At 44.4% G+C, this 27004-nt stretch overlaps 1 protein-coding gene across 1 annotated transcript; it reads right to left on the reverse strand.

Moving 5' to 3' along the window:
• Positions 1 to 210: 210 nt before the first annotated feature.
• On the reverse strand, positions 211 to 19007 carry DMBX1 (diencephalon/mesencephalon homeobox 1). Its single transcript, XM_056552178.1, has 4 exons — positions 18845 to 19007; positions 2565 to 2743; positions 2057 to 2411; positions 211 to 1453 (listed from the first exon to the last, which is right to left on the reverse strand). Exons 1-4 carry the CDS (start codon positions 18996 to 18998, stop codon positions 1053 to 1055), a joined length of 1089 nt encoding a protein of 362 aa, XP_056408153.1. The 5' UTR covers positions 18999 to 19007; the 3' UTR covers positions 211 to 1052.
• Between the last annotated feature and the right edge of the window lie 7997 nt (positions 19008 to 27004).

Consider the following 27004-nt stretch of genomic DNA (forward strand, 5'->3'; position numbering starts at 1 on the left):
ACGGGGGCACGCCACCATCCATAGCGGCCACCTTATAATGGGGACACGGGGGCACGCCACCATCCATAGCGGCCACCTTATAATGGGGACACGGGGGCACGCCACCATCCATAGCGGCCACATTATAATGGGGACACGGGGGCACGCCACTATCCATAGCGCCCACCTTATAATGGGGACACGGGGGCACGCCACCATCCATAGCGGCCACATTATAATGGGGACACGGGGGCACGCCACTATCCATAGCGGCCACATTATAATGGGGACACGGGGGCACGCCACCATCCATAGCGGCCACATTATAATGGGGACACGGGGGCACGCCACCATCCATAGCGGCCACATTATAATGGGGACACGGGGGCACGCCACCATCCATAGCGGCCACATTATAATGGGGACACGGGGGCACGCCACCATCCATAGCGGCCACCTTATAATGGGGACACGGGGGCACGCCACCATCCATAGCACCCACCTTATAATGGGGACACGGGGGCACGCCACCATCCATAGCGCCCACCTTATAATGGGGACACGGGGGCACGCCACCATCCATAGCAGCCACATTATAATGGGGACACGCCACCATCCATAGCGCCCACCTTATAATGGGGACACGGGGGCACGCCACCATCCATAGCGCCCACCTTATAATGGGGACACGGGGGCACGCCACCATCCATAGCAGCCACATTATAATGGGGACACGCCACCATCCATAGCGCCCACCTTATAATGGGGACACGGGGGCACGCCACCATCCATAGCGCCCACCTTATAATGGGGACACGGGGGCACGCCACCATCCATAGCGCCCACCTTATAATGGGGACACGGGGGCACGCCACCATCCATAGCGCCCACCTTATAATGGGGACACGGGGGCACGCCACCATCCATAGTGCCCACCTTATAATGGGGACACGGGGGCACGCCACCATCCATAGCAGCCACATTATAATGGGGACACGGGGGCACGCCACCATCCATAGCGCCCACCTTATAATGGGGGACACGGGGGGCACGCCACCATCCATAGTGGAGAGTCAGTTGGGTAACGTGTCCAGTCCTAATGAGGCCGCGTGTTGTTTTGCTCGGAGCCTCAGATTCTCAATACTTGTTGTTTTACTGTTGAGACTGGGAAGGGCCCCGGAGCCCTGCAGGATGGGAGAGGACCAGACCTGCTGAGCGTGGGACAAGGACTGGTAGTAGGACTGACAGTGCAGGCTGCTGAGGGGCGTCATGCCAACATTCATGCCCAGGTAGGGCACCGCCGGGGGACTGGCCATGTCAAAGGAAGAGTAATGGACCAGGTTGTTGGTGGCCGCCATGTGCTGTCGGAACTGTTCTTGCAGGCGGAACAGACTCAGCGGAGAGGAGGAGTAGGAATGAGTCGGGGGAAGACAATTACTGGACACCGGGTTCATGGTGCTGCCGACTGGAGACTCTGCAAGAGGAAGAAACCGCAATTATTATCAGGACTATGAGGAGCGGCAGGAGATCCCCCCCATAACCCTCTGGATGTATGGAGGAGCCCCGACCCCTCAGTTATCAGGTGACTGTCAGGACTATATGAGGAGAGGCAGAAGATCCCCCCCATAACCCTCTGGATGTATGGAGGAGCCCCGACCCCCCAGTTATCAGGTGACTGTCAGGACTATATGAGAAGCGGCAGGAGATCCCCCCATAACGCTCCGGATGTATGGAGGAGCCCCGACCCCTCAGTTATCAGGTGACTGTCAGGACTATATGAGGAGCGGCAGGAGATTCCCCCCCCCCCCATAACCCTCTGGATGTATGGAGGAGCCCCGACCCCTTAGTTATCAGGTGACTGTCAGGACTATATGAGGAGCGGCAGGAGATCCCCCCATAACGCTCCAGATGTATGGAGGAGCCCCGACCCCTCAGTTATCAGGTGACTGTCAGGACTATATGAGGAGCGGCAGGAGATTCCCCCCCCCCCCCATAACCCTCTGGATGTATGGAGGAGCCCCGACCCCTCACCTGGACCCCAGCTTCTGTCATTGTACTGCTGTTCTTAGGGACTTACCTGTTTTGGGACTGGCTCTCTTATAGTTCAGGACTTTGGACTCTGCGGGGGAAGGCTTCTCGCTCTTGGTCTCTTCCCGGGGGGTTTTAGGCTCCTCCTCTTTGTCGGTTTGGTCTTCTGCCGCAGACTCGCTGGCAGACTGGTCGGACAGTGCTGAGTTCAGCTTCAGGGTGGTGTCACTGACCGTACTGTGCAAGGCCTTGGAATCCCGGGGAGGGGCTGCTGGCTCCGCAGGGGCGGGGTCAGGCTTGGCCTCACTGCTGCCAGATTCGGAGTCTTTGTGTTTCTGCAGTTGCTCTTTCTGGAGACTCCGCTGCTTCTTGCGGAATTTGGCTCTTCTGTTCTTAAACCAAACCTGTAAAGAGAAGGTTCGGCCGCTGTTCACACCAACAATTGTAGGAAGGAACGTTTGCATCTTCAATGGTCCTCCCCGCCCCCACTCACTCATCTCCCCTTTCTGTGGTAGACCTGGGGCCCCTTAGGGCAGCCTCCAGCTTAGGGCCCGTACCTGCACTCTGGCCTCCGGGAGGTTGGTGCACATTGCCAGTCGTTCCCGCATCACCACGTCAGGATAGTGCGTCTTCTGGAAGGTCTTCTCCAGGGCCTCCAGTTGTTGGGCGGTGAATGCCGTGCGGCTCCGGCGCTGTTTGCGGTGCTGGGACCCATATCGGGCTTCCAGGATGATGTCTTGAAATGTACAGCCGTTGGAAGATAAAATAGGGCCCATTTAATTACAGGAAGAAAGCCGTGACGTGGTAGTCTGTAACATCCGCTGCCAGACGTCCATCATACATCGTCCATCATACACATCATACATCATATAACATCCATCATACACATCACACATACATCATACATCGTCCATCATATAACGTCCATCATACATCATATAACGTCCATCATACATCATACAACGTCCATCATACATACATCATACAACGTCCATCACACATACATCATACATCGTCCATCATACATCATACAACGTCCATCACACATACATCATACATCGTCCATCATACACATCATACATCATATAACATCCATCATACACATCATACACACATCATACATCGTCCATCATCTAACGTCCATCATACATCATACAACGTCCATCATACATACATCATACAACGTCCATCACACATACATCATACATCGTCCATCATACACATCATACATCATATAACGTCCATCATACATACATCATACACACATCATACATCGTCCATCATACATACATCATACATCGTCCATCATACATACATCATACATCGTCCATCATATAACGTCCATCATACATCGTCCAAACATACATCGTACATCATATAACGTCCATCATACACACATCATACATCGTCCATCATACACACATCATACAACATATAACGTCCATCATACATCATATAACATCCATCATACTTACATCATACATCGTCCATCATATAACGTCCATCATACATCGTCCATCAAACATACATCATACATCATATAACGTCCATCATACACACATCATACATCATCCATCATACACACATCATACAACATCCATCATACATACATCATATAACGTCCATCATACATACATCATACACACATCATACATCGTCCATCATACATAGTCCATCATACAACGTCCATCATACATACATCATACAACGTCCATCATACATAAATCATACATTGTCCATCATACATACATCATACATCATACAACGTCCATCATACATACATCATACATCATACAACGTCCATCATACATACATCATACAAAGTCCATCATACATACATCATACATCGTCCATCATATAACGTCCATCATACATCGTCCATCAAACATACATCATACATCATATAACGTCCATCATACACACATCATACATCATCCATCATACACACATCATACAACATCCATCATACATACATCATATAACGTCCATCATACATACATCATACATCGTCCATCATACATACATCATACACACATCATACATCGTCCATCATACATACATCATACACACATCATACATCGTCCATCATACATAGTCCATCATATAACGTCCATCATACAACGTCCATCATACATACATCATACAACGTCCATCATACATACATCATACATTGTCCATCATACATAGTCCATCATATAACGTCCATCATACAACGTCCATCATACATACATCATACAACGTCCATCATACATACATCATACAAAGTCCATCATACATCATACAACGTCCATCATACATACATCATACACACATCATACATAGTCCATCATATAACGTCCATCATACAACGTCCATCATACATACATCATACAAAGTCCATCATACATACATCATACATCATATAACGTCCATCATACATACATCGTCCAACATACATCATACATACATCATCACGTCCATCATACATACATCATATAACGTCCATCATACAATCATATAACGTCCATCATACATACATCACACATCGTCCATCATACATACATCATACATCATATAACGTCCATCATACATACATCATACAATGTCCATCATACATCATATAACGTCCATCATACATACATCATACATCGTCCATCATACATACATCATACTTTGTCCCTCATACATACATCATATAACGTCCATCATACATACATCATACATCATATAACGTCCATCATACATACATCATATAACGTCCATCATACAATGTCCATCATACATTCATTATACATCGTCCATCACACACACATCATACATTGTCCATCATACATACATCATACATTGTCCCTCATACATACATCATATAACGTCCATCATACATACATCATACATCATATAACGTCCATCATACATACATCATACATCATATAACGTCCATCACACACACATCATAGAACGTCCATCACACACACACATCATACAACGTCCATGTGATGGTCACAGGCACCATAGTATTCCTTATAAGTCTTCCTGAGTTTCTGATGTATTCTGTAGGTAATTTAGGTCATTCCTCTATGTGTTGTGGAGGGGGAGGGGGATCTGTTGTCATGGTGGATATAACTGGACATAAGATGGACACAGGAAGATGGGGGGATATTGACCAAAGGAATGCAAATTATTCCTGGTGCCCACCTCAGGTCTGGGGCAGATACCTTGGAGATGCTGGAGATGCCTTCCCTCCCCCTACAGGAATCTGGGGAGATAAGAAGAGCTGGGTGGGGGACTCTGAGTCTAGTGTGTGATGTCCCAGAGACAGGAGCTGATGCTAGTACAGAGCCTGCTGGGACCTGTAGTACCCCGATAGCTGAGGAGTCATCTGATGGAGTTGCTGTGTTGATCTCTGGGGTGAGAGTTGCTGCCAGTACAACCTGCCCTGGAGATTGTGCCCCAGAACCTGGAGGATTTCTGGGATAGAGGAGCTGAGGCTGAGGCCGCCCTCTGGGACAAGGAATCGTGTTGGACTTGGCTGGGGACTTGGCTGGGGACTTGGCTGGGGACTTGGCTGGGGACTTGGCTGGGGACTTGGCTGGGGACTTGGCTGGGGACTTGGCTGGGGACTGAGGAGCGGATTTGAGGACCGGACCTCCCAGAGGACTTGAGGTACCACTAGACGTGGAGCTGTTATCTGTGGACAATACATTGGAGTGTGGAGTGTTGGACCCGGAGCTGAATCCCAGGATCTGCAGTTTGTTCCTTCCCTGTGCCCAGTGACTGTTGCCCATTGTTTGCCCTTCTGTTGCCCACTGTTTGCCCAGTGACTGTGCCCTTCTGTTGCCCACTGTTTACCCAGTGACTGTGCCCTTCTGTTGCCCACTGTTTGCCCAGTGACTGTGCCCTTCTGTTGCCCACTGTTTGCCCATTGTTTGCCCTTCTGTTGCCCACTGTTTGCCCTTCTGTTGCCCATTGTTTGCCCAGTGACTGTGCCCTTCTGTTGCCCATTGTTTGCCCAGTGACTGTGCCCTTCTGTTGCCCACTGTTTGCCCTTCTGTTGCCCATTGTTTGCCCAGTGACTGTGCCCTTCTGTTGCCCACTGTTTGCCCAGTGACTGTGCCCTTCTGTTGCCCACTGTTTGCCCAGTGACTGTGCCCTTCTGTTGCCTATTGTTTGCCTAGTGACTGTGCCCTTCTGTTGCCCATTGTTTGCCCAGTGACTGTGCCCTTCTGTTGCCCACTGTTTGCCCAGTGACTGTGCCCTTCTGTTGCCCACTGTTTGCCCAGTGACTGTGCCCTTCTGTTGCCCACTGTTTGCCCATTGTTTGCTCTTCTGTTGCCCACTGTTTGCCCAGTGACTGTGCCCTTCTGTTGCCCATTGTTTGCCCAGTGACTGTGCCCTTCTGTTGCCCATTGTTTGCCCAGTGACTGTGCCCTTCTGTTGCCCATTGTTTGCCCAGTGACTGTGCCCTTCTGTTGCCCATTGTTTGCCCAGTGACTGTGCCCTTCTGTTGCCCATTGTTTGCCCAGTGACTGTGCCCTTCTGTTGCCCACTGTTTGCCCTTCTGTTGCCCATTGTTTGCCCAGTGACTGTGCCCTTCAGTTGCCCACTGTTTGCCCTTCTGTTGTCCATTGTTTGCCCAGTGACTGTGCCCTTCTGTTGCCCACTGTTTGCCCAGTGACTGTGCCCTTCTGTTGCCCACTGTTTGCCCTTCTGTTGCCCATTGTTTGCCCAGTGACTGTGCCCTTCTGTTGCCCACTGTTTGCCCAGTGACTGTGCCCTTCTGTTGCCCACTGTTTGCCCAGTGACTGTGCCCTTCTGTTGCCCACTGTTTGCCCAGTGACTGTGCCCTTCTGTTGCCCACTGTTTGCCCAGTGACTGTGCCCTTCTGTTGCCCATTGTTTGCCCAGTGACTGTGCCCTTCTGTTGCCCATTGTTTGCCCAGTGACTGTGCCCTTCTGTTGCCCACTGTTTGCCCAGTGACTGTGCCCTTCTGTTGCCCACTGTTTGCCCAGTGACTGTGCCCTTCTGTTGCCTATTGTTTGCCTAGTGACTGTGCCCTTCTGTTGCCCATTGTTTGCCTAGTGACTGTGCCCTTCTGTTGCCCATTGTTTGCCCAGTGACTGTGCCCTTCTGTTGCCCACTGTTTGCCCAGTGACTGTGCCCTTCTGTTGCCCACTGTTTGCCCATTGTTTGCTCTTCTGTTGCCCACTGTTTGCCCAGTGACTGTGCCCTTCTGTTGCCTATTGTTTGCCCAGTGACTGTGCCCTTCTGTTGCCCATTGTTTGCCCAGTGACTGTGCCCTTCTGTTGCCCATTGTTTGCCCAGTGACTGTGCCCTTCTGTTGCCCATTGTTTGCACAGTGACTGTGCCCTTCTGTTGCCCATTGTTTGCCCAGTGACTGTGCCCTTCTGTTGCCCATTGTTTGCCCAGTGACTGTGCCCTTCTGTTGCCCACTGTTTGCCCTTCTGTTGCCCATTGTTTGCCCAGTGACTGTGTCCTTCTGTTGCCCACTGTTTGCCCTTCTGTTGCCCATTGTTTGCCCAGTGACTGTGTCCGTCTGTTGCCCACTGTTTGCCCTTCTGTTGCCCATTGTTTGCCCAGTGACTGTGCCCTTCTGTTGCCCACTGTTTGCCCTTCTGTTGCCCATTGTTTGCCCAGTGACTGTGCCCTTCTGTTGCCCACTGTTTGCCCTTCTGTTGCCCACTGTTTGCCCTTCTGTTGCCCACTGTTTGCCCAGTGACTGTGCCCTTCTGTTGCCCACTGTTTGCCCTTCTGTTGCCCACTGTTTGCCCAGTGACTGTGCCCTTCTGTTGCCCATTGTTTGCCCAGTGACTGTGCCCTTCTGTTGCCCATTGTTTGCCCAGTGACTGTGCCCTTCTGTTGCCCATTGTTTGCCCAGTGACTGTGCCCTTCTGTTGCCCATTGTTTGCCCAGTGACTGTGCCCTTCTGTTGCCCATTGTTTGCCCAGTGACTGTGCCCTTCTGTTGCCCACTGTTTGCCCTTCTGTTGCCCATTGTTTGCCCAGTGACTGTGCCCTTCTGTTGCCCACTGTTTGCCCTTCTGTTGCCCATTGTTTGCCCAGTGACTGTGCCCTTCTGTTGCCCACTGTTTGCCCAGTGACTGTGCCCTTCTGTTGCCCACTGTTTGCCCTTCTGTTGCCCATTGTTTGCCCAGTGACTGTGCCCTTCTGTTGCCCACTGTTTGCCCAGTGACTGTGCCCTTCTGTTGCCCAGTGACTGTGCCCTTCTGTTGCCCATTGTTTGCCCAGTGACTGTGCCCTTCTGTTGCCCATTGTTTGCCCAGTGACTGTGCCCTTCTGTTGCCCATTGTTTGCCTAGTGACTGTGCCCTTCTGTTGCCCATTGTTTGCCCAGTGACTGTGCCCTTCTGTTGCCCACTGTTTGCCCAGTGACTGTGCCCTTCTGTTGCCCAGTTTGCCCAGTGACTGTGCCCTTCTGTTGCCCATTGTTTGCCCAGTGACTGTGCCCTTCTGTTGCCCATTGTTTGCCCAGTGACTGTGCCCTTCTGTTGCCCACTGTTTGCCCAGTGACTGTGCCCTTCTGTTGCCCACTGTTTGCCCAGTGACTGTGCCCTTCTGTTGCCTATTGTTTGCCTAGTGACTGTGCCCTTCTGTTGCCCATTGTTTGCCTAGTGACTGTGCCCTTCTGTTGCCCATTGTTTGCCCAGTGACTGTGCCCTTCTGTTGCCCACTGTTTGCCCAGTGACTGTGCCCTTCTGTTGCCCACTGTTTGCCCAGTGACTGTGCCCTTCTGTTGCCCACTGTTTGCCCATTGTTTGCTCTTCTGTTGCCCACTGTTTGCCCAGTGACTGTGCCCTTCTGTTGCCCATTGTTTGCCCAGTGACTGTGCCCTTCTGTTGCCCATTGTTTGCCCAGTGACTGTGCCCTTCTGTTGCCCATTGATTGCCCAGTGACTGTGCCCTTCTGTTGCCCATTGTTTGCCCAGTGACTGTGCCCTTCTGTTGCCCATTGTTTGCCCAGTGACTGTGCCCTTCTGTTGCCTACTGTTTGCCCTTCTGTTGCCCATTGTTTGCCCAGTGACTGTGCCCTTCTGTTGCCCACTGTTTGCCCTTCTGTTGCCCATTGTTTGCCCAGTGACTGTGCCCTTCTGTTGCCCACTGTTTGCCCTTCTGTTGCCCACTGTTTGCCCAGTGACTGTGCCCTTCTGTTGCCCACTGTTTGCCCAGTGTCTGTGCCCTTCTGTTTCCCATTGTTTGCCCAGTGACTGTGCCCTTCTGTTGCCCATTGTTTGCCCAGTGACTGTGCCCTTCTGTTGCCCATTGTTTGCCCAGTGACTGTGCCCTTCTGTTGCCCATTGTTTGCCCAGTGACTGTGCCCTTCTGTTGCCCACTGTTTGCCCTTCTGTTGCCCATTGTTTGCCCAGTGACTGTGCCCTTCTGTTGCCCACTGTTTGCCCTTCTGTTGCCCATAGTTTGCCCAGTGACTGTGCCCTTCTGTTGCCCACTGTTTGCCCAGTGACTGTGCCCTTCTGTTGCCCACTGTTTGCCCAGTGACTGTGCCCTTCTGTTGCCCACTGTTTGCCCAGTGACTGTGCCCTTCTGTTGCCCATTGTTTGCCCAGTGACTGTGCCCTTCTGTTGCCCATTGTTTGCCCAGTGACTGTGCCCTTCTGTTGCCCATTGTTTGCCCAGTGACTGTGCCCTTCTGTTGCCCATTGTTTGCCCAGTGACTGTGCCCTTCTGTTGCCCATTGTTTGCCCAGTGACTGTGCCCTTCTGTTGCCCATTGTTTGCCCAGTGACTGTGCCCTTCTGTTGCCCACTGTTTGCCCAGTGACTGTGCCCTTCTGTTGCCCACTGTTTGCCCAGTGACTGTGCCCTTCTGTTGCCCACTGTTTGCCCATTGTTTGCCCTTCTGTTGCCCACTGTTTGCCCATTGTTTGCCCTTCTGTTGCCCACTGTTTGCCCATTGTTTGCCCTTCTGTTGCCCATTGTTTGCCCTTCTGTTGCCCATTGTTTGCCCTTCTGTTGCCCACTGTTTGCCCATTGTTTGCCCTTCTGTTGCCCACTGTTTGCCCATTGTTTGCCCTTCTGTTTCCCACTGTTTGCCCTTCTGTTGCCCATTGTTTGCCCTTCTGTTGCCCATTGTTTGCCCAGTGACTGTGCCCTTCTGTTGCCCATTGTTTGCCCAGTGACTGTGCCCTTCTGTTGCCCATTGTTTGCCCAGTGACTGTGCCCTTCTGTTGCCCACTGTTTGCCCAGTGACTGTGCCCTTCTGTTTCCCATTGTTTGCCCATTGTTTGCCCAGTGACTGTGCCCTTCTGTTGCCCATTGTTTGCCCAGTGACTGTGCCCTTCTGTTACCCACTGTTTGCCCATTGTTTGCCCTTTTGTTGCCCAGTGACTGTGCCCTTCTGTTGCCCACTGTTTGCCCACTGTTTGCCCTTCTGTTGCCCAGTGACTGTGCCCTTCTGTTGCCCACTGTTTGCCCAGTGACTGTGCTCTTCTGTTGCCCACTGTTTGCCCAGTGACTGTGCTCTACTGTTGCCCACTGTTTGCCCAGTGACTGTGCCCTTCTGTTGCCCATTGTTTGCCCAGTGACTGTGCCCTTCTGTTGCCCATTGTTTGCCCAGTGACTGTGCCCTTCTGTTGCCCATTGTTTGCCCAGTGACTGTGCCCTTCTGTTGCCCACTGTTTACCCAGTGACTGTGCCCTTCTGTTGCCCATTGTTTGCCCAGTGACTGTGCCCTTCTGTTGCCCACTGTTTACCCAGTGACTGTGCCCTTCTGTTGCCCACTGTTTGCCCAGTGACTGTGCCCTTCTGTTGCCCACTGTTTGCCCAGTGACTGTGCCCTTCTGTTGCCCACTGTTTGCCCAGTGACTGTGCCCTTCTGTTGCCCACTGTTTGCCCATTGTTTGCCCTTCTGTTGACCACTGTTTGCCCAGTGACTGTGCCCTTCTGTTGCCAACTGTTTGCCCTTCTGTTGCCCAGTGACTGTGCCCTTCTGTTGCCCACTGTTTGCCCAGTGACTGTGCTCTACTGTTGCCCATTGTTTGCCCAGTGACTGTGCCCTTCTGTTGCCCACTGTTTGCCCAGTGACTGTGCCCTTCTGTTGCCCACTGTTTGCCCAGTGACTGTGCCCTTCTGTTGCCCACTGTTTGCCCAGTGACTGTGCCCTTCTGTTGCCCATTGTTTGCCCAGTGACTGTGCCCTTCTGTTGCCCACTGTTTGCCCAGTGACTGTGCCCTTCTGTTGCCCACTGTTTGCCCAGTGACTGTGCCCTTCTGTTGCCCACTGTTTGCCCATTGTTTGCCCTTCTGTTGCCCATTGTTTGCCCAGTGACTGTGCCCTTCTGTTGCCCACTGTTTGCCCAGTGACTGTGCCCTTCTGTTGCCCACTGTTTGCCCAGTGACTGTGCCCTTCTGTTGCCCACTGTTTGCCCATTGTTTGCCCTTCTGTTGCCCACTGTTTGCCCAGTGACTGTGCCCTTCTGTTGCCCACTGTTTGCCCACTGTTTGCCCTTCTGTTGCCCAGTGACTGTGCCCTTCTGTTGCCCACTGTTTGCCCAGTGACTGTGCTCTTCTGTTGCCCACTGTTTGCCCAGTGACTGTGCTCTACTGTTGCCCACTGCTTGCCCAGTGACTGTGCCCTTCTGTTGCCCACTGTTTGCCCAGTGACTGTGCCCTTCTGTTGCCCACTGTTTGCCCAGTGACTGTGCCCTTCTGTTGCCCACTGTTTGCCCACTGTTTGCCCTTCTGTTGCCCAGTGACTGTGCCCTTCTGTTGCCCACTGTTTGCCCAGTGACTGTGCTCTTCTGTGGCCCACTGTTTGCCCAGTGACTGTGCTCTACTGTTGCCCACTGTTTGCCCAGTGACTGTGCCCTTCTGTTGCCCACTGTTTGCCCAGTAACTGTGCCCTTCTGTTGCCCACTGTTTGCCCAGTGACTGTGCCCTTCTGTTGCCCACTGTTTGCCCAGTGACTGTGCCCTTCTGTTGCCCATTGTTTGCCCAGTGACTGTGCCCTTCTGTTGCCCATTGTTTGCCCAGTGACTGTGCCCTTCTGTTGCCCATTGTTTGCCCAGTGACTGTGCCCTTCTGTTGCCCATTGTTTGCCCAGTGACTGTGCCCTTCTGTTGCCCACTGTTTGCCCTTCTGTTGCCCATTGTTTGCCCAGTGACTGTGCCCTTCTGTTGCCCACTGTTTGCCCTTCTGTTGCCCATTGTTTGCCCAGTGACTGTGCCCTTCTGTTGCCCACTGTTTGCCCAGTGACTGTGCCCTTCTGTTGCCCACTGTTTGCCCTTCTGTTGCCCATTGTTTGCCCAGTGACTGTGCCCTTCTGTTGCCCACTGTTTGCCCAGTGACTGTGCCCTTCTGTTGCCCATTGTTTGCCCAGTGACTGTGCCCTTCTGTTGCCCATTGTTTGCCCAGTGACTGTGCCCTTCTGTTGCCCATTGTTTGCCCAGTGACTGTGCCCTTCTGTTGCCCATTGTTTGCCTAGTGACTGTGCCCTTCTGTTGCCCATTGTTTGCCCAGTGACTGTGCCCTTCTGTTGCCCACTGTTTGCCCAGTGACTGTGCCCTTCTGTTGCCCAGTTTGCCCAGTGACTGTGCCCTTCTGTTGCCCATTGTTTGCCCAGTGACTGTGCCCTTCTGTTGCCCATTGTTTGCCCAGTGACTGTGCCCTTCTGTTGCCCACTGTTTGCCCAGTGACTGTGCCCTTCTGTTGCCCACTGTTTGCCCAGTGACTGTGCCCTTCTGTTGCCTATTGTTTGCCTAGTGACTGTGCCCTTCTGTTGCCCATTGTTTGCCTAGTGACTGTGCCCTTCTGTTGCCCATTGTTTGCCCAGTGACTGTGCCCTTCTGTTGCCCACTGTTTGCCCAGTGACTGTGCCCTTCTGTTGCCCACTGTTTGCCCAGTGACTGTGCCCTTCTGTTGCCCACTGTTTGCCCATTGTTTGCTCTTCTGTTGCCCACTGTTTGCCCAGTGACTGTGCCCTTCTGTTGCCCATTGTTTGCCCAGTGACTGTGCCCTTCTGTTGCCCATTGTTTGCCCAGTGACTGTGCCCTTCTGTTGCCCATTGATTGCCCAGTGACTGTGCCCTTCTGTTGCCCATTGTTTGCCCAGTGACTGTGCCCTTCTGTTGCCCATTGTTTGCCCAGTGACTGTGCCCTTCTGTTGCCTACTGTTTGCCCTTCTGTTGCCCATTGTTTGCCCAGTGACTGTGCCCTTCTGTTGCCCACTGTTTGCCCTTCTGTTGCCCATTGTTTGCCCAGTGACTGTGCCCTTCTGTTGCCCACTGTTTGCCCTTCTGTTGCCCACTGTTTGCCCAGTGACTGTGCCCTTCTGTTGCCCACTGTTTGCCCTTCTGTTGCCCACTGTTTGCCCAGTGACTGTGCCCTTCTGTTTCCCATTGTTTGCCCAGTGACTGTGCCCTTCTGTTGCCCATTGTTTGCCCAGTGACTGTGCCCTTCTGTTGCCCATTGTTTGCCCAGTGACTGTGCCCTTCTGTTGCCCATTGTTTGCCCAGTGACTGTGCCCTTCTGTTGCCCACTGTTTGCCCTTCTGTTGCCCATTGTTTGCCCAGTGACTGTGCCCTTCTGTTGCCCACTGTTTGCCCTTCTGTTGCCCATAGTTTGCCCAGTGACTGTGCCCTTCTGTTGCCCACTGTTTGCCCAGTGACTGTGCCCTTCTGTTGCCCACTGTTTGCCCAGTGACTGTGCCCTTCTGTTGCCCACTGTTTGCCCAGTGACTGTGCCCTTCTGTTGCCCATTGTTTGCCCAGTGACTGTGCCCTTCTGTTGCCCATTGTTTGTCCAGTGACTGTGCCCTTCTGTTGCCCATTGTTTGCCCAGTGACTGTGCCCTTCTGTTGCCCATTGTTTGCCCAGTGACTGTGCCCTTCTGTTGCCCATTGTTTGCCCAGTGACTGTGCCCTTCTGTTGCCCATTGTTTGCCCAGTGACTGTGCCCTTCTGTTGCCCATTGTTTGCCCAGTGACTGTGCCCTTCTGTTGCCCACTGTTTGCCCAGTGACTGTGCCCTTCTGTTGCCCACTGTTTGCCCATTGTTTGCCCTTCTGTTGCCCACTGTTTGCCCATTGTTTGCCCTTCTGTTGCCCACTGTTTGCCCATTGTTTGCCCTTCTGTTGCCCACTGTTTGCCCATTGTTTGCCCTTCTGTTGCCCATTGTTTGCCCTTCTGTTGCCCACTGTTTGCCCATTGTTTGCCCTTCTGTTGCCCACTGTTTGCCCATTGTTTGCCCTTCTGTTTCCCACTGTTTGCCCTTCTGTTGCCCATTGTTTGCCCTTCTGTTGCCCATTGTTTGCCCAGTGACTGTGCCCTTCTGTTGCCCATTGTTTGCCCAGTGACTGTGCCCTTCTGTTGCCCATTGTTTGCCCAGTGACTGTGCCCTTCTGTTGCCCACTGTTTGCCCAGTGACTGTGCCCTTCTGTTTCCCATTGTTTGCCCATTGTTTGCCCAGTGACTGTGCCCTTCTGTTGCCCATTGTTTGCCCAGTGACTGTGCCCTTCTGTTACCCACTGTTTGCCCATTGTTTGCCCTTTTGTTGCCCAGTGACTGTGCCCTTCTGTTGCCCACTGTTTGCCCACTGTTTGCCCTTCTGTTGCCCAGTGACTGTGCCCTTCTGTTGCCCACTGTTTGCCCAGTGACTGTGCTCTTCTGTTGCCCACTGTTTGCCCAGTGACTGTGCCCTTCTGTTGCCCACTGTTTGCCCAGTGACTGTGCCCTTCTGTTGCCCTTTGTTTGCCCAGTGACTGTGCCCTTCTGTTGCCCATTGTTTGCCCAGTGACTGTGCCCTTCTGTTGCCCACTGTTTACCCAGTGACTGTGCCCTTCTGTTGCCCATTGTTTGCCCAGTGACTGTGCCCTTCTGTTGCCCACTGTTTACCCAGTGACTGTGCCCTTCTGTTGCCCACTGTTTGCCCAGTGACTGTGCCCTTCTGTTGCCCACTGTTTGCCCAGTGACTGTGCCCTTCTGTTGCCCACTGTTTGCCCAGTGACTGTGCCCTTCTGTTGCCCACTGTTTGCCCATTGTTTGCCCTTCTGTTGACCACTGTTTGCCCAGTGACTGTGCCCTTCTGTTGCCAACTGTTTGCCCTTCTGTTGCCCAGTGACTGTGCCCTTCTGTTGCCCACTGTTTGCCCAGTGACTGTGCTCTTCTGTTGCCCACTGTTTGCCCAGTGACTGTGCTCTACTGTTGCCCATTGTTTGCCCAGTGACTGTGCCCTTCTGTTGCCCACTGTTTGCCCAGTGACTGTGCCCTTCTGTTGCCCACTGTTTGCCCAGTGACTGTGCCCTTCTGTTGCCCACTGTTTGCCCAGTGACTGTGCCCTTCTGTTGCCCATTGTTTGCCCAGTGACTGTGCCCTTCTGTTGCCCACTGTTTGCCCAGTGACTGTGCCCTTCTGTTGCCCACTGTTTGCCCAGTGACTGTGCCCTTCTGTTGCCCACTGTTTGCCCATTGTTTGCCCTTCTGTTGCCCATTGTTTGCCCAGTGACTGTGCCCTTCTGTTGCCCACTGTTTGCCCAGTGACTGTGCCCTTCTGTTGCCCACTGTTTGCCCAGTGACTGTGCCCTTCTGTTGCCCACTGTTTGCCCATTGTTTGCCCTTCTGTTGCCCACTGTTTGCCCAGTGACTGTGCCCTTCTGTTGCCCACTGTTTGCCCACTGTTTGCCCTTCTGTTGCCCAGTGACTGTGCCCTTCTGTTGCCCACTGTTTGCCCAGTGACTGTGCTCTTCTGTTGCCCACTGTTTGCCCAGTGACTGTGCTCTACTGTTGCCCACTGCTTGCCCAGTGACTGTGCCCTTCTGTTGCCCACTGTTTGCCCAGTGACTGTGCCCTTCTGTTGCCCACTGTTTGCCCAGTGACTGTGCCCTTCTGTTGCCCACTGTTTGCCCACTGTTTGCCCTTCTGTTGCCCAGTGACTGTGCCCTTCTGTTGCCCACTGTTTGCCCAGTGACTGTGCTCTTCTGTGGCCCACTGTTTGCCCAGTGACTGTGCTCTACTGTTGCCCACTGCTTGCCCAGTGACTGTGCCCTTCTGTTGCCCACTGTTTGCCCAGTGACTGTGCCCTTCTGTTGCCCACTGTTTGCCCAGTGACTGTGCCCTTCTGTTGCCCACTGTTTGCCCAGTGACTGTGCCCTTCTGTTGCCCACTGTTTGCCCAGTGATTGTGCCCTTCTGTTGCCCACTGTTTGCCCAGTGACTGTGCCCTTCTGTTGCCCACTGTTTGCCCAGTGACTGTGCCCTTCTGTTGCCCACTGTTTGCCCAGTGACTGTGCCCTTCTGTTGCCCACTGTTTGCCCTTCTGTTGCCCATTGTTTGCCCTTCTGTTGCCCATTGTTTGCCCTTCTGTTGCCCACTGTTTGCCCTTCTGTTGCCCATTGTTTGCCCTTCTGTTGCCCACTGTTTGCCCAGTGACTGTGCCCTTCTGTTGCCCATTGTTTGCCCAGTGACTGTGCCCTTCTGTTGCCCATTGTTTGCCCAGTGACTGTGCCCTTCTGTTGCCCATTGTTTGCCCAGTGACTGTGCCCTTCTGTTGCCAACTGTTTGCCCAGTGACTGTGCCCTTCTGTTTCCCATTGTTTGCCCATTGTTTGCCCAGTGACTGTGCCCTTCTGTTGCCCATTGTTTGCCCAGTGACTGTGCCCTTCTGTTGCCCATTGTTTACCCAGTGAATGTGCCCTTCTGTTGCCCATTGTTTGCCCAGTGACTGTGCCCTTCTGTTGCCCATTGTTTGCCCAGTGACTGTGCCCTTCTGTTGCCCATTGTTTGCCCAGTGACTGTGCCCTTCTGTTGCCCACTGTTTGCCCAGTGACTGTGCCCTTCTGTTGCCCATTGTTTGCCCAGTGACTGTGCCCTTCTGTTGCCCACTGTTTACCCAGTGACTGTGCCCTTCTGTTGCCCACTGTTTACCCAGTGACTGTGCCCTTCTGTTGCCCATTGTTTGCCCAGTGACTGTGCCCTTCTGTTGCCCACTGTTTGCCCAGTGACTGTGCCCTTCTGTTGCCCATTGTTTGCCCAGACTCCGGATCACCCCTCATCGTGTGGATTGTGTTTTGTTTTGTGATTTTTGCCAATAAACCTGGTGCTGTTCTCCCATCTCCTGCTCTGTTGATTGTGTGACAATCCTTACGTGTTGAACCCTGTCACAGTCCATCATACATACATCATATAACGTCCATCATACATACATCATATCACGTCCATCATACATCGCCCATCATATAACGTCCATCATACACACATCATATAACGTCCATCATACATCGCCCATCATACACACATCATACACTGTCCATCATACACACATCATACATCATATACTGTCCATCATACACACATCATACATCGCCCATCATACACACATCATACATCATATAACGTCCATCATACACACATCATACAACGTCCATCATACACACATCATACATCATATAATGTCCATCATACATCGTCCATCATATAACGTCCATCATACAGACATCATACATCATATAACGTTCATCATACATCGTCCATCATACATACATCATATAACGTTCATCATAGACACATCATACATCGCCCATCATACATCATATAACGTCCATCTTACATACATCATACATCGTTCATCATACACACATCATACATCATACATCATATAACGTCCATCATACACACATCATACAATCGCCCATCATACATCATAACGTCCATCATACATACATCGTCCATCATACATCTCCCATCATATAATGTCCATCATACACACATCATATTATGTATGTATGATGGGCGATGTATGATGTGTGTATGATAGACGTTATATGATGTTTGATGTATGTATGATGGACAATGTATGATGTGTGTGTGATGGACGTTGTATGATGTATGTATGATGGGCGATGTATGATGTGTGTATGATGGACGTTATATGATGTATGATGGGCGATGTATGATGTGTGTATGATGGACGTTATATGATGTATGATGTGTGTATGATGGGTGATGTATGATGTGTGTATGATGGATGTTATATGATGTATGATGGATGATGTTGTGTGTATGATGGATGTTATACATCGCCCATCATACATACATAATATAACATCCATCATACACACATCATACATCGTCCATCATACATCAAACATCATCCATCATACATCATATAACATCCATCATACAAACATCATACATCACCCATCATACACACATCATACATCATATAACGTCCATCATACACACATCATACATCATATAACGTCCATCATACACACATCATACATCGCCCATCATACATACATCATACAACGTCCATCACACACACACATCATACATTGTCCATCATACACACATCATACATCATATAACGTCTATCATACACACATCATACATCGTCCATCATACATCATATAACGTCCATAATACACACATGATACATTGTCCATCATACACACATCATACATCATCCATCATACATACATCATATAACGTCCATCATACATCATACAACGTCCATCATACATACATCATATAACATACATAATACATTGCCCATCATACATTCATCATACACCGTCCATCATACATACATCATACATACATTGCCCATCATACATTCATCATACACCGTCCATCATACATACATCATACATACATCGTCCATCATACATACATCGTCCATCATACATACATCATATAACGTCCATCATAAACACATCATACATACATCATCCATCATACATCCATCCATCATACATTGCCCATCATACATTCACCATCCATCATACACCATCCATCATACATCATACATTGTCCATCATAAACATCAATGTGACATTAGATCTGTAACCCCACCCAACATGTAGGAAATACCCCATAGTCTTACCAGCCAGTCTCTCTGCCAGGGTCAGGGCGTGCACCGAGGGCCGGTAGTCGGGGGTATGCTGCGCTTGCTGTGCCGCCTGTTGGTGCAGGTTGTACATGGCGCTGAGCGAGTTCATAGCATGCAGGGAATATCCGTTCACTCCATAATGCTGCATGGCTGGAGATTCCTGCAGAGAGAAACAGCATCATAGTCACCGACTAATGCAGTATTGGTTGTAAACAGTAACATGATGGCGGCCATTATATATAGTCAGAAGATGTAGAGTGTCAGCTCATGGGGTTCAGGAGAATCACCAGAGAGTGATGTATAACCTATTGGTCAATGCCTACTATACAACGTCCATCATACACCGTCCATCACACACCGTCCATCACACACCGTCCATCACACACCGTCCATCACACACCGTCCATCACACACCGTCCATCACACTGTCAGGATTCGGCTGGCTGGAGGTGGATCCTCTGTGCCAGAGAGGGATTGGCGTGGACCGTGTCGGTGGACCGGTTCTAAGTTGCTACTGGTATTCACCAGAGCCCGCCGCAAAGCGGGATGGTCTTGCAGCGGCGGTAGCAACCAGGTCGTATCCACCGGCAACGGCTCAACCTCTCTGACTGCGGAGATAAGCGCGGTACAAGGGAGTAGACAAGAGCAAGGTCGGACGTAGCAGAAGGTCAGGGCAGGCAGCAAGGATCGTAGTCAGGGGCAACGGCAGGAGGTCTGGAACACAGGCTAGGAACACACAAGGGAACGCTTTCACTGGCACAATGGCAACAAGATCCGGCGAGGGAGTGCAGGGGAAGTGAGGTATAAGTAGGGAGTGCAGGGGAAGTGAGGTATAAGTAGGGAGTGCACAGGTGAAGGTACTGATTAAAACCTCATGCGCCAATCAGTGGCGCACCGGCCCTTTAAATCGCAAAGACCCGGCGCGCGCGCGCCCTAAGGAGCGGGGCCACGCGCGCCGGGACAGCACAGACGGGGAACAGGTCTGGTAAGAGAGTCGGGATGCGCATCGCGAGCAGGCGCGCCCCGCATCGCGAATCGCATCCTGGCTGGGAACATTATCGCAGCGCATCCGGTCGGCAGGTCTGACCGGGGCGCTGCGAATAGGAGAACGCTGCGAGCGCTCCGGGGAGGAGTGGGGACCCTGAGCGCTCGGAGTAACACATACACCGTCCATCATAGACTGTCCATCATACAACATCCATCATAGACTGTCCATCATACAATATCCATCATATATGCATACATCATACACCATCCACCATCCACCATCCATCATACACGCATACATCATACACGCATACATCATACACGCATACACCATCCATCATACACGCATCCATCATACACTGTCCACCATTGCGCTTTATTTTGTACGGTTGTGCACATGGACGTGGCTGGTGCTGGGTCGGATCTCCTTGTAGCAGACATGACGGCGATAATTAATGACTTAACCCCGTAATCCTCTTACAGCCGACGCCATTGTCCTTCCCGCCGTGTTTCTTTAATACAATTAGACGCTTTATGTGGAGATTTGTGACTCTGAATGTAAATCTTTAACAAGAGAAGAGCGCGGGATCAGCTCTTCAGAGTCACATGAGCCCGATCCTCCAATCCCAAGGCCCCACCTATATATATATAGCAGCGTTACACCCAGTGTGTATATAATATAGCAGTGATACACCCAAGCATTTAGGGAAATGGTCGCTGACATTATATATTCACAGGAAAAGATCAGCCACATAAATGCTTATTGTGCCCCCCCATCTGATTGTGTCCCTCCCCCGCCACCCCCACCCCAATCTCATTGTGTCCTCCATCTCATAGCAATTAGTAATTATAAAACAACCCAGAGCAATGAAGATGGGAAATCTACAAGACTAGGCAGAAAGAGGCCAAGCAAGTTCTAAGATCTTCTAAAGCGCAGGCAGAAGAAAAACCAGTCCAGTCTGTGAGAAAAGGGGATAAGACATTCTACATATATATATATATATATATATATATATATATATATATATATAAATGATAAAAGGGGATAAGACATTCTACATATATATAAATGATAAAAGGGGATAAGACATTCTACATATATATATATATATATATAAATGATAAAAGGGGATAAGACATTCTACATATATATATATATAAATGATAAAAGGGGATAAGACATTCTACATATATATATAAATGATAAAAGGGGATAAGACATTCTACATATATATATATATAAATATATATATATATATATAAATATATAAATGATTAAAGGGGATAAGACATTCTACATATATATATAAATGATAAAAGGGGATAAGACATTCTACATATATATATATAAATGATAAAAGGGGATAAGACATTCTACATATATATATATATATATATAAATGATAAAAGGGGATAAGACATTCTACATATATATATATATATATATATAAATGATAAAAGGGGATAAGACATTCTACATATATATATATAAATGATAAAAGGGGATAAGACATTCTACATATATATATAAATGATAAAAGGGGATAAGACATTCTACATATATATAAATGATAAAAGGGGATAAGACATTCTACATATATATAAATGATAAAAGGGGATAAGACATTCTACATATATATATAACTGATAAAAGGGGATAAGACATTCTACATATATATATATAAATGATAAAAGGGATAAGACATTCTACATATATATATATAAATGATAAAAGGGGATAAGACATTCTACATATATATATAACTGATAAAAGGGGATAAGACATTCTACATATATATATATAAATGATAAAAGGGATAAGACATTCTACATATATATATATAAATGATAAAAGGGGATAAGACATTCTACATATATATATATAAATGATAAAAGGGGATAAGACATTCTACATATATATATATAAATGATAAAAGGGGATAAGACATTCTACATATATATATATAAATGATAAAAGGGGATAAGACATTCTACATATATATATAAATGATAAAAGGGGATAAGACATTCTACATATATATATATATATATATAAATGATAAAAGGGGATAAGACATTCTACATATATATATAAATGATAAAAGGGGATAAGACATTCTACATATATATATATATAAATGATAAAAGGGGATAAGACATTCTACATATATATATAAATGATAAAAGGGATAAGACATTCTACATATATATATATATAAATGATAAAAGGGGATAAGACATTCTACATATATATATATAAATGATAAAAGGGGATAAGACATTCTACATATATATATATATAAATGATAAAAGGGGATAAGACATTCTACATATATATAAATGATAAAAGGGGATAAGACATTCTACATATATATAAATGATAAAAGGGGATAAGACATTCTACATATATATATAAATGATAAAAGGGGATAAGACATTCTACATATATATATAAATGATAAAAGGGGATAAGACATTCTACATATATATATATATAAATGATAAAAGGGATAAGACATTCTACATATATATATATAAATGATAAAAGGGATAAGACATTCTACATATATATATATAAATGATAAAAGGGGATAAGACATTCTACATATATATATATAAATGATAAAAGGGGATAAGACATTCTACATATATATATAAATGATAAAAGGGGATAAGACATTCTACATATATATATAAATGATAAAAGGGGATAAGACATTCTACATATATATATATAAATGATAAAAGGGATAAGACATTCTACATATATATATATAAATGATAAAAGGGGATAAGACATTCTACATATATATATATATATAAATGATAAAAGGGATAAGACATTCTACATATATATAAATGATAAAAGGGGATAAGACATTCTACATATATATAAATGATAAAAGGGGATAAGACATTCTACATATATATATAAATGATAAAAGGGGATAAGACATTCTACATATATATATAAATGATAAAAGGGGATAAGACATTCTACATATATATATAAATGATAAAAGGGGATAAGACATTCTACATACATATATATAAATGATAAAAGGGGATAAGACATTCTACATATATATATAAATGATAAAAGGGGATAAGACATTCTACATATATATATAAATGATAAAAGGGGATAAGACATTCTACATATATATATAAATGATAAAAGGGGATAAGACATTCTACATATATATATAAATGATAAAAGGGGATAAGACATTCTACATATATATATATATAAATGATAAAAGGGGATAAGACATTCTACATATATATATAAATGATAAAAGGGGATAAGACATTCTACATATATATATAATAAAAGGGGATAAGACATTCTACATATATATATATATATATATATATATATATATATAAATGATAAAAGGGGATAAGACATTCTACATATATATAAATGATAAAAGGGGATAAGACATTCTACATATATATATATAAATGATAAAAGGGGATAAGACATTCTACATATATATATAAATGATAAAAGGGGATAAGACATTCTACATATATATATAAATGATAAAAGGGGATAAGACATTCTACATATATATAAATGATAAAAGGGGATAAGACATTCTACATATATATATATAAATGATAAAAGGGGATAAGACATTCTACATATATATATAAATGATAAAAGGGGATAAGACATTCTACATATATATATAAATGATAAAAGGGGATAAGACATTCTACATATATATAAATGATAAAAGGGGATAAAACATTCTACATATATATATATAAATGATAAAAGGGGATAAGACATTCTACATATATATATATAAATGATAAAAGGGGATAAGACATTCTACATATATATATAAATGATAAAAGGGGATAAGACATTCTACATATATATATAAATGATAAAAGGGGATAAGACATTCTACATATATATAAATGATAAAAGGGGATAAAACATTCTACATATATATATATAAATGATAAAAGGGGATAAGACATTCTACATATATATATATAAATGATAAAAGGGGATAAGACATTCTACATATATATATATAAATGATAAAAGGGGATAAGACATTCTACATATATATATAAATGATAAAAGGGGATAAGACATTCTACATATATATATAATAAAAGGGGATAAGACATTCTACATATATATATATATATATATATATATATATATATATATATATATATAAATGATAAAAGGGGATAAGACATTCTACATATATATAAATGATAAAAGGGGATAAGACATTCTACATATATATATATAAATGATAAAAGGGGATAAGACATTCTACATATATATATATAAATGATAAAAGGGGATAAGACATTCTACATATATATAAATGATAAAAGGGGATAAGACATTCTACATATATATATATAAATGATAAAAGGGGATAAGACATTCTACATATATATATAAATGATAAAAGGGGATAAGACATTCTACATATATATATAAATGATAAAAGGGGATAAGACATTCTACATATATATAAATGATAAAAGGGGATAAAACATTCTACATATATATATATAAATGATAAAAGGGGATAAGACATTCTACATATATATATATATAAATGATAAAAGGGGATAAGACATTCTACATATATATATAAATGATAAAAGGGGATAAGACATTCTACATATATATATAAATGATAAAAGGGGATAAGACATTCTACATATATATAAATGATAAAAGGGGATAAAACATTCTACATATATATATATAAATGATAAAAGGGGATAAGACATTCTACATATATATATATAAATGATAAAAGGGGATAAGACATTCTACATATATATATATAAATGATAAAAGGGGATAAGACATTCTACATATATATATATAAATGATAAAAGGGGATAAGACATTCTACATATATATATAAATGATAAAAGGGGATAAGACATTCTACATATATATATAAATGATAAAAGGGGATAAGACATTCTACATATATATATAAATGATAAAAGGAGATAAGACATTCTACATATATATATAAATGATAAAAGGGGATAAGACATTCTACATATATATAAATGATAAAAGGGGATAAAACATTCTACATATATATATATAAATGATAAAAGGGGATAAGACATTCTACATATATATATATAAATGATAAAAGGGGATAAGACATTCTACATATATATATATAAATGATAAAAGGGGATAAGACATTCTACATATATATATATATATATATATAAATGATAAAAGGGGATAAGACATTCTACATATATATATAAATGATAAAAGGGGATAAGACATTCTACATATATATAAATGATAAAAGGGGATAAGACATTCTACATATATATATATATATAAATGATAAAAGGGGATAAGACATTCTACATATATATATAAATGATAAAAGGGGATAAGACATTCTACATATATATATAAATGATAAAAGGGGATAAGACATTCTACATATATATATATATAAATGATAAAAGGAGATAAGACATTCTACATATATATAAATGATAAAAGGGGATAAGACATTCTACATATATATATATAAATGATAAAAGGGGATAAGACATTCTACATATATATAAATGATAAAAGGAGATAAGACATTCTACATATATATATATAAATGATAAAAGGGGATAAGACATTCTACATATATATATATATAAATGATAAAAGGGGATAAGACATTCTACATATATATATATATATATATATATATATATATATATATATATATAAATGATAAAAGGGGATAAGACATTCTACATATATATATATAAATGATAAAAGGGGATAAGACATTCTACATATATATATAAATGATAAAAGGGAATAAGACATTCTACATATATATATAAATGATAAAAGGGGATAAGACATTCTACATATATATAAATGATAAAAGGGGATAAGACATTCTACATATATATATATATATATAAATGATAAAAGGGGATAAGACATTCTACATATATATATAAATGATAAAAGGGGATAAGACATTCTACATATATATATAAATGATAAAAGGGGATAAGACATTCTACATATATATATATATAAATGATAAAAGGAGATAAGACATTCTACATATATATATATAAATGATAAAAGGGGATAAGACATTCTACATATATATAAATGATAAAAGGAGATAAGACATTCTACATATATATATATATAAATGATAAAAGGGGATAAGACATTCTACATATATATATATATAAATGATAAAAGGGGATAAGACATTCTACATATATATATATATATATATATATATATATATATATATAAATGATAAAAGGGGATAAGACATTCTACATATATATATATATAAATGATAAAAGGGGATAAGACATTCTACATATATATATAAATGATAAAAGGGAATAAGACATTCTACATATATATATAAATGATAAAGGGGATAAGACATTCTACATATATATATAAATGATAAAAGGGGATAAGACATTCTACATATATATAAATGATAAAAGGGGATAAGACATTCTACATATATATATATAAATGATAAAAGGGGATAAGACATTCTACATATATATAAATGATAAAAGGGGATAAGACATTCTACATATATATATAAATGATAAAAGGGAATAAGACATTCTACATATATATATATAAATGATAAAAGGGGATAAGACATTCTACAGATATATATATATATATATATATAAATGATAAAAGGGGATAAGACATTCTACATATATATATATATATATATATATATATAAATGATAAAAGGGGATAAGACATTCTACATATATATATAAATGATAAAAGGGGATAAGACATTCTACATATATATATAAATGATAAAAGGGGATAAGACATTCTACATATATATATATAAATGATAAAAGGGAATAAGACATTCTACATATATATATATAAATGATAAAAGGGGAATAAGACATTCTACATATATATATATAAATGATAAAAGGGGATAAGACATTCTACATATATATATATATATATATAAATGATAAAAGGGGATAAGACATTCTACATATATATATATATAAATGATAAAAGGGGATAAGACATCCTACATATATATATAAATGATAAAAGGGGATAAGACATTCTACATATATATATATATATATATATAT

This window comes from Hyla sarda, unplaced genomic scaffold, assembly GCF_029499605.1.
Source record: "Hyla sarda isolate aHylSar1 unplaced genomic scaffold, aHylSar1.hap1 scaffold_1438, whole genome shotgun sequence".
NCBI lineage: Eukaryota > Metazoa > Chordata > Amphibia > Anura > Hylidae > Hyla > Hyla sarda.

Bases quoted from the DNA above. Each gene is read 5' to 3' on its own strand.
- DMBX1 (XM_056552178.1), bottom strand. From the start codon at position 18,998: ATGCAGCATTATGGAGTGAACGGATATTCCCTGCATGCTATGAACTCG. The intron at 2,744-18,844 runs GTAAGACTATGG...GTACATTTCAAG, and splicing joins CCTGGCAGAGAGACTGGCTG to ACATCATCCTGGAAGCCCGA. The intron at 2,412-2,564 runs GTACGGGCCCTA...TTCTCTTTACAG, and splicing joins TCCCGGAGGCCAGAGTGCAG to GTTTGGTTTAAGAACAGAAG.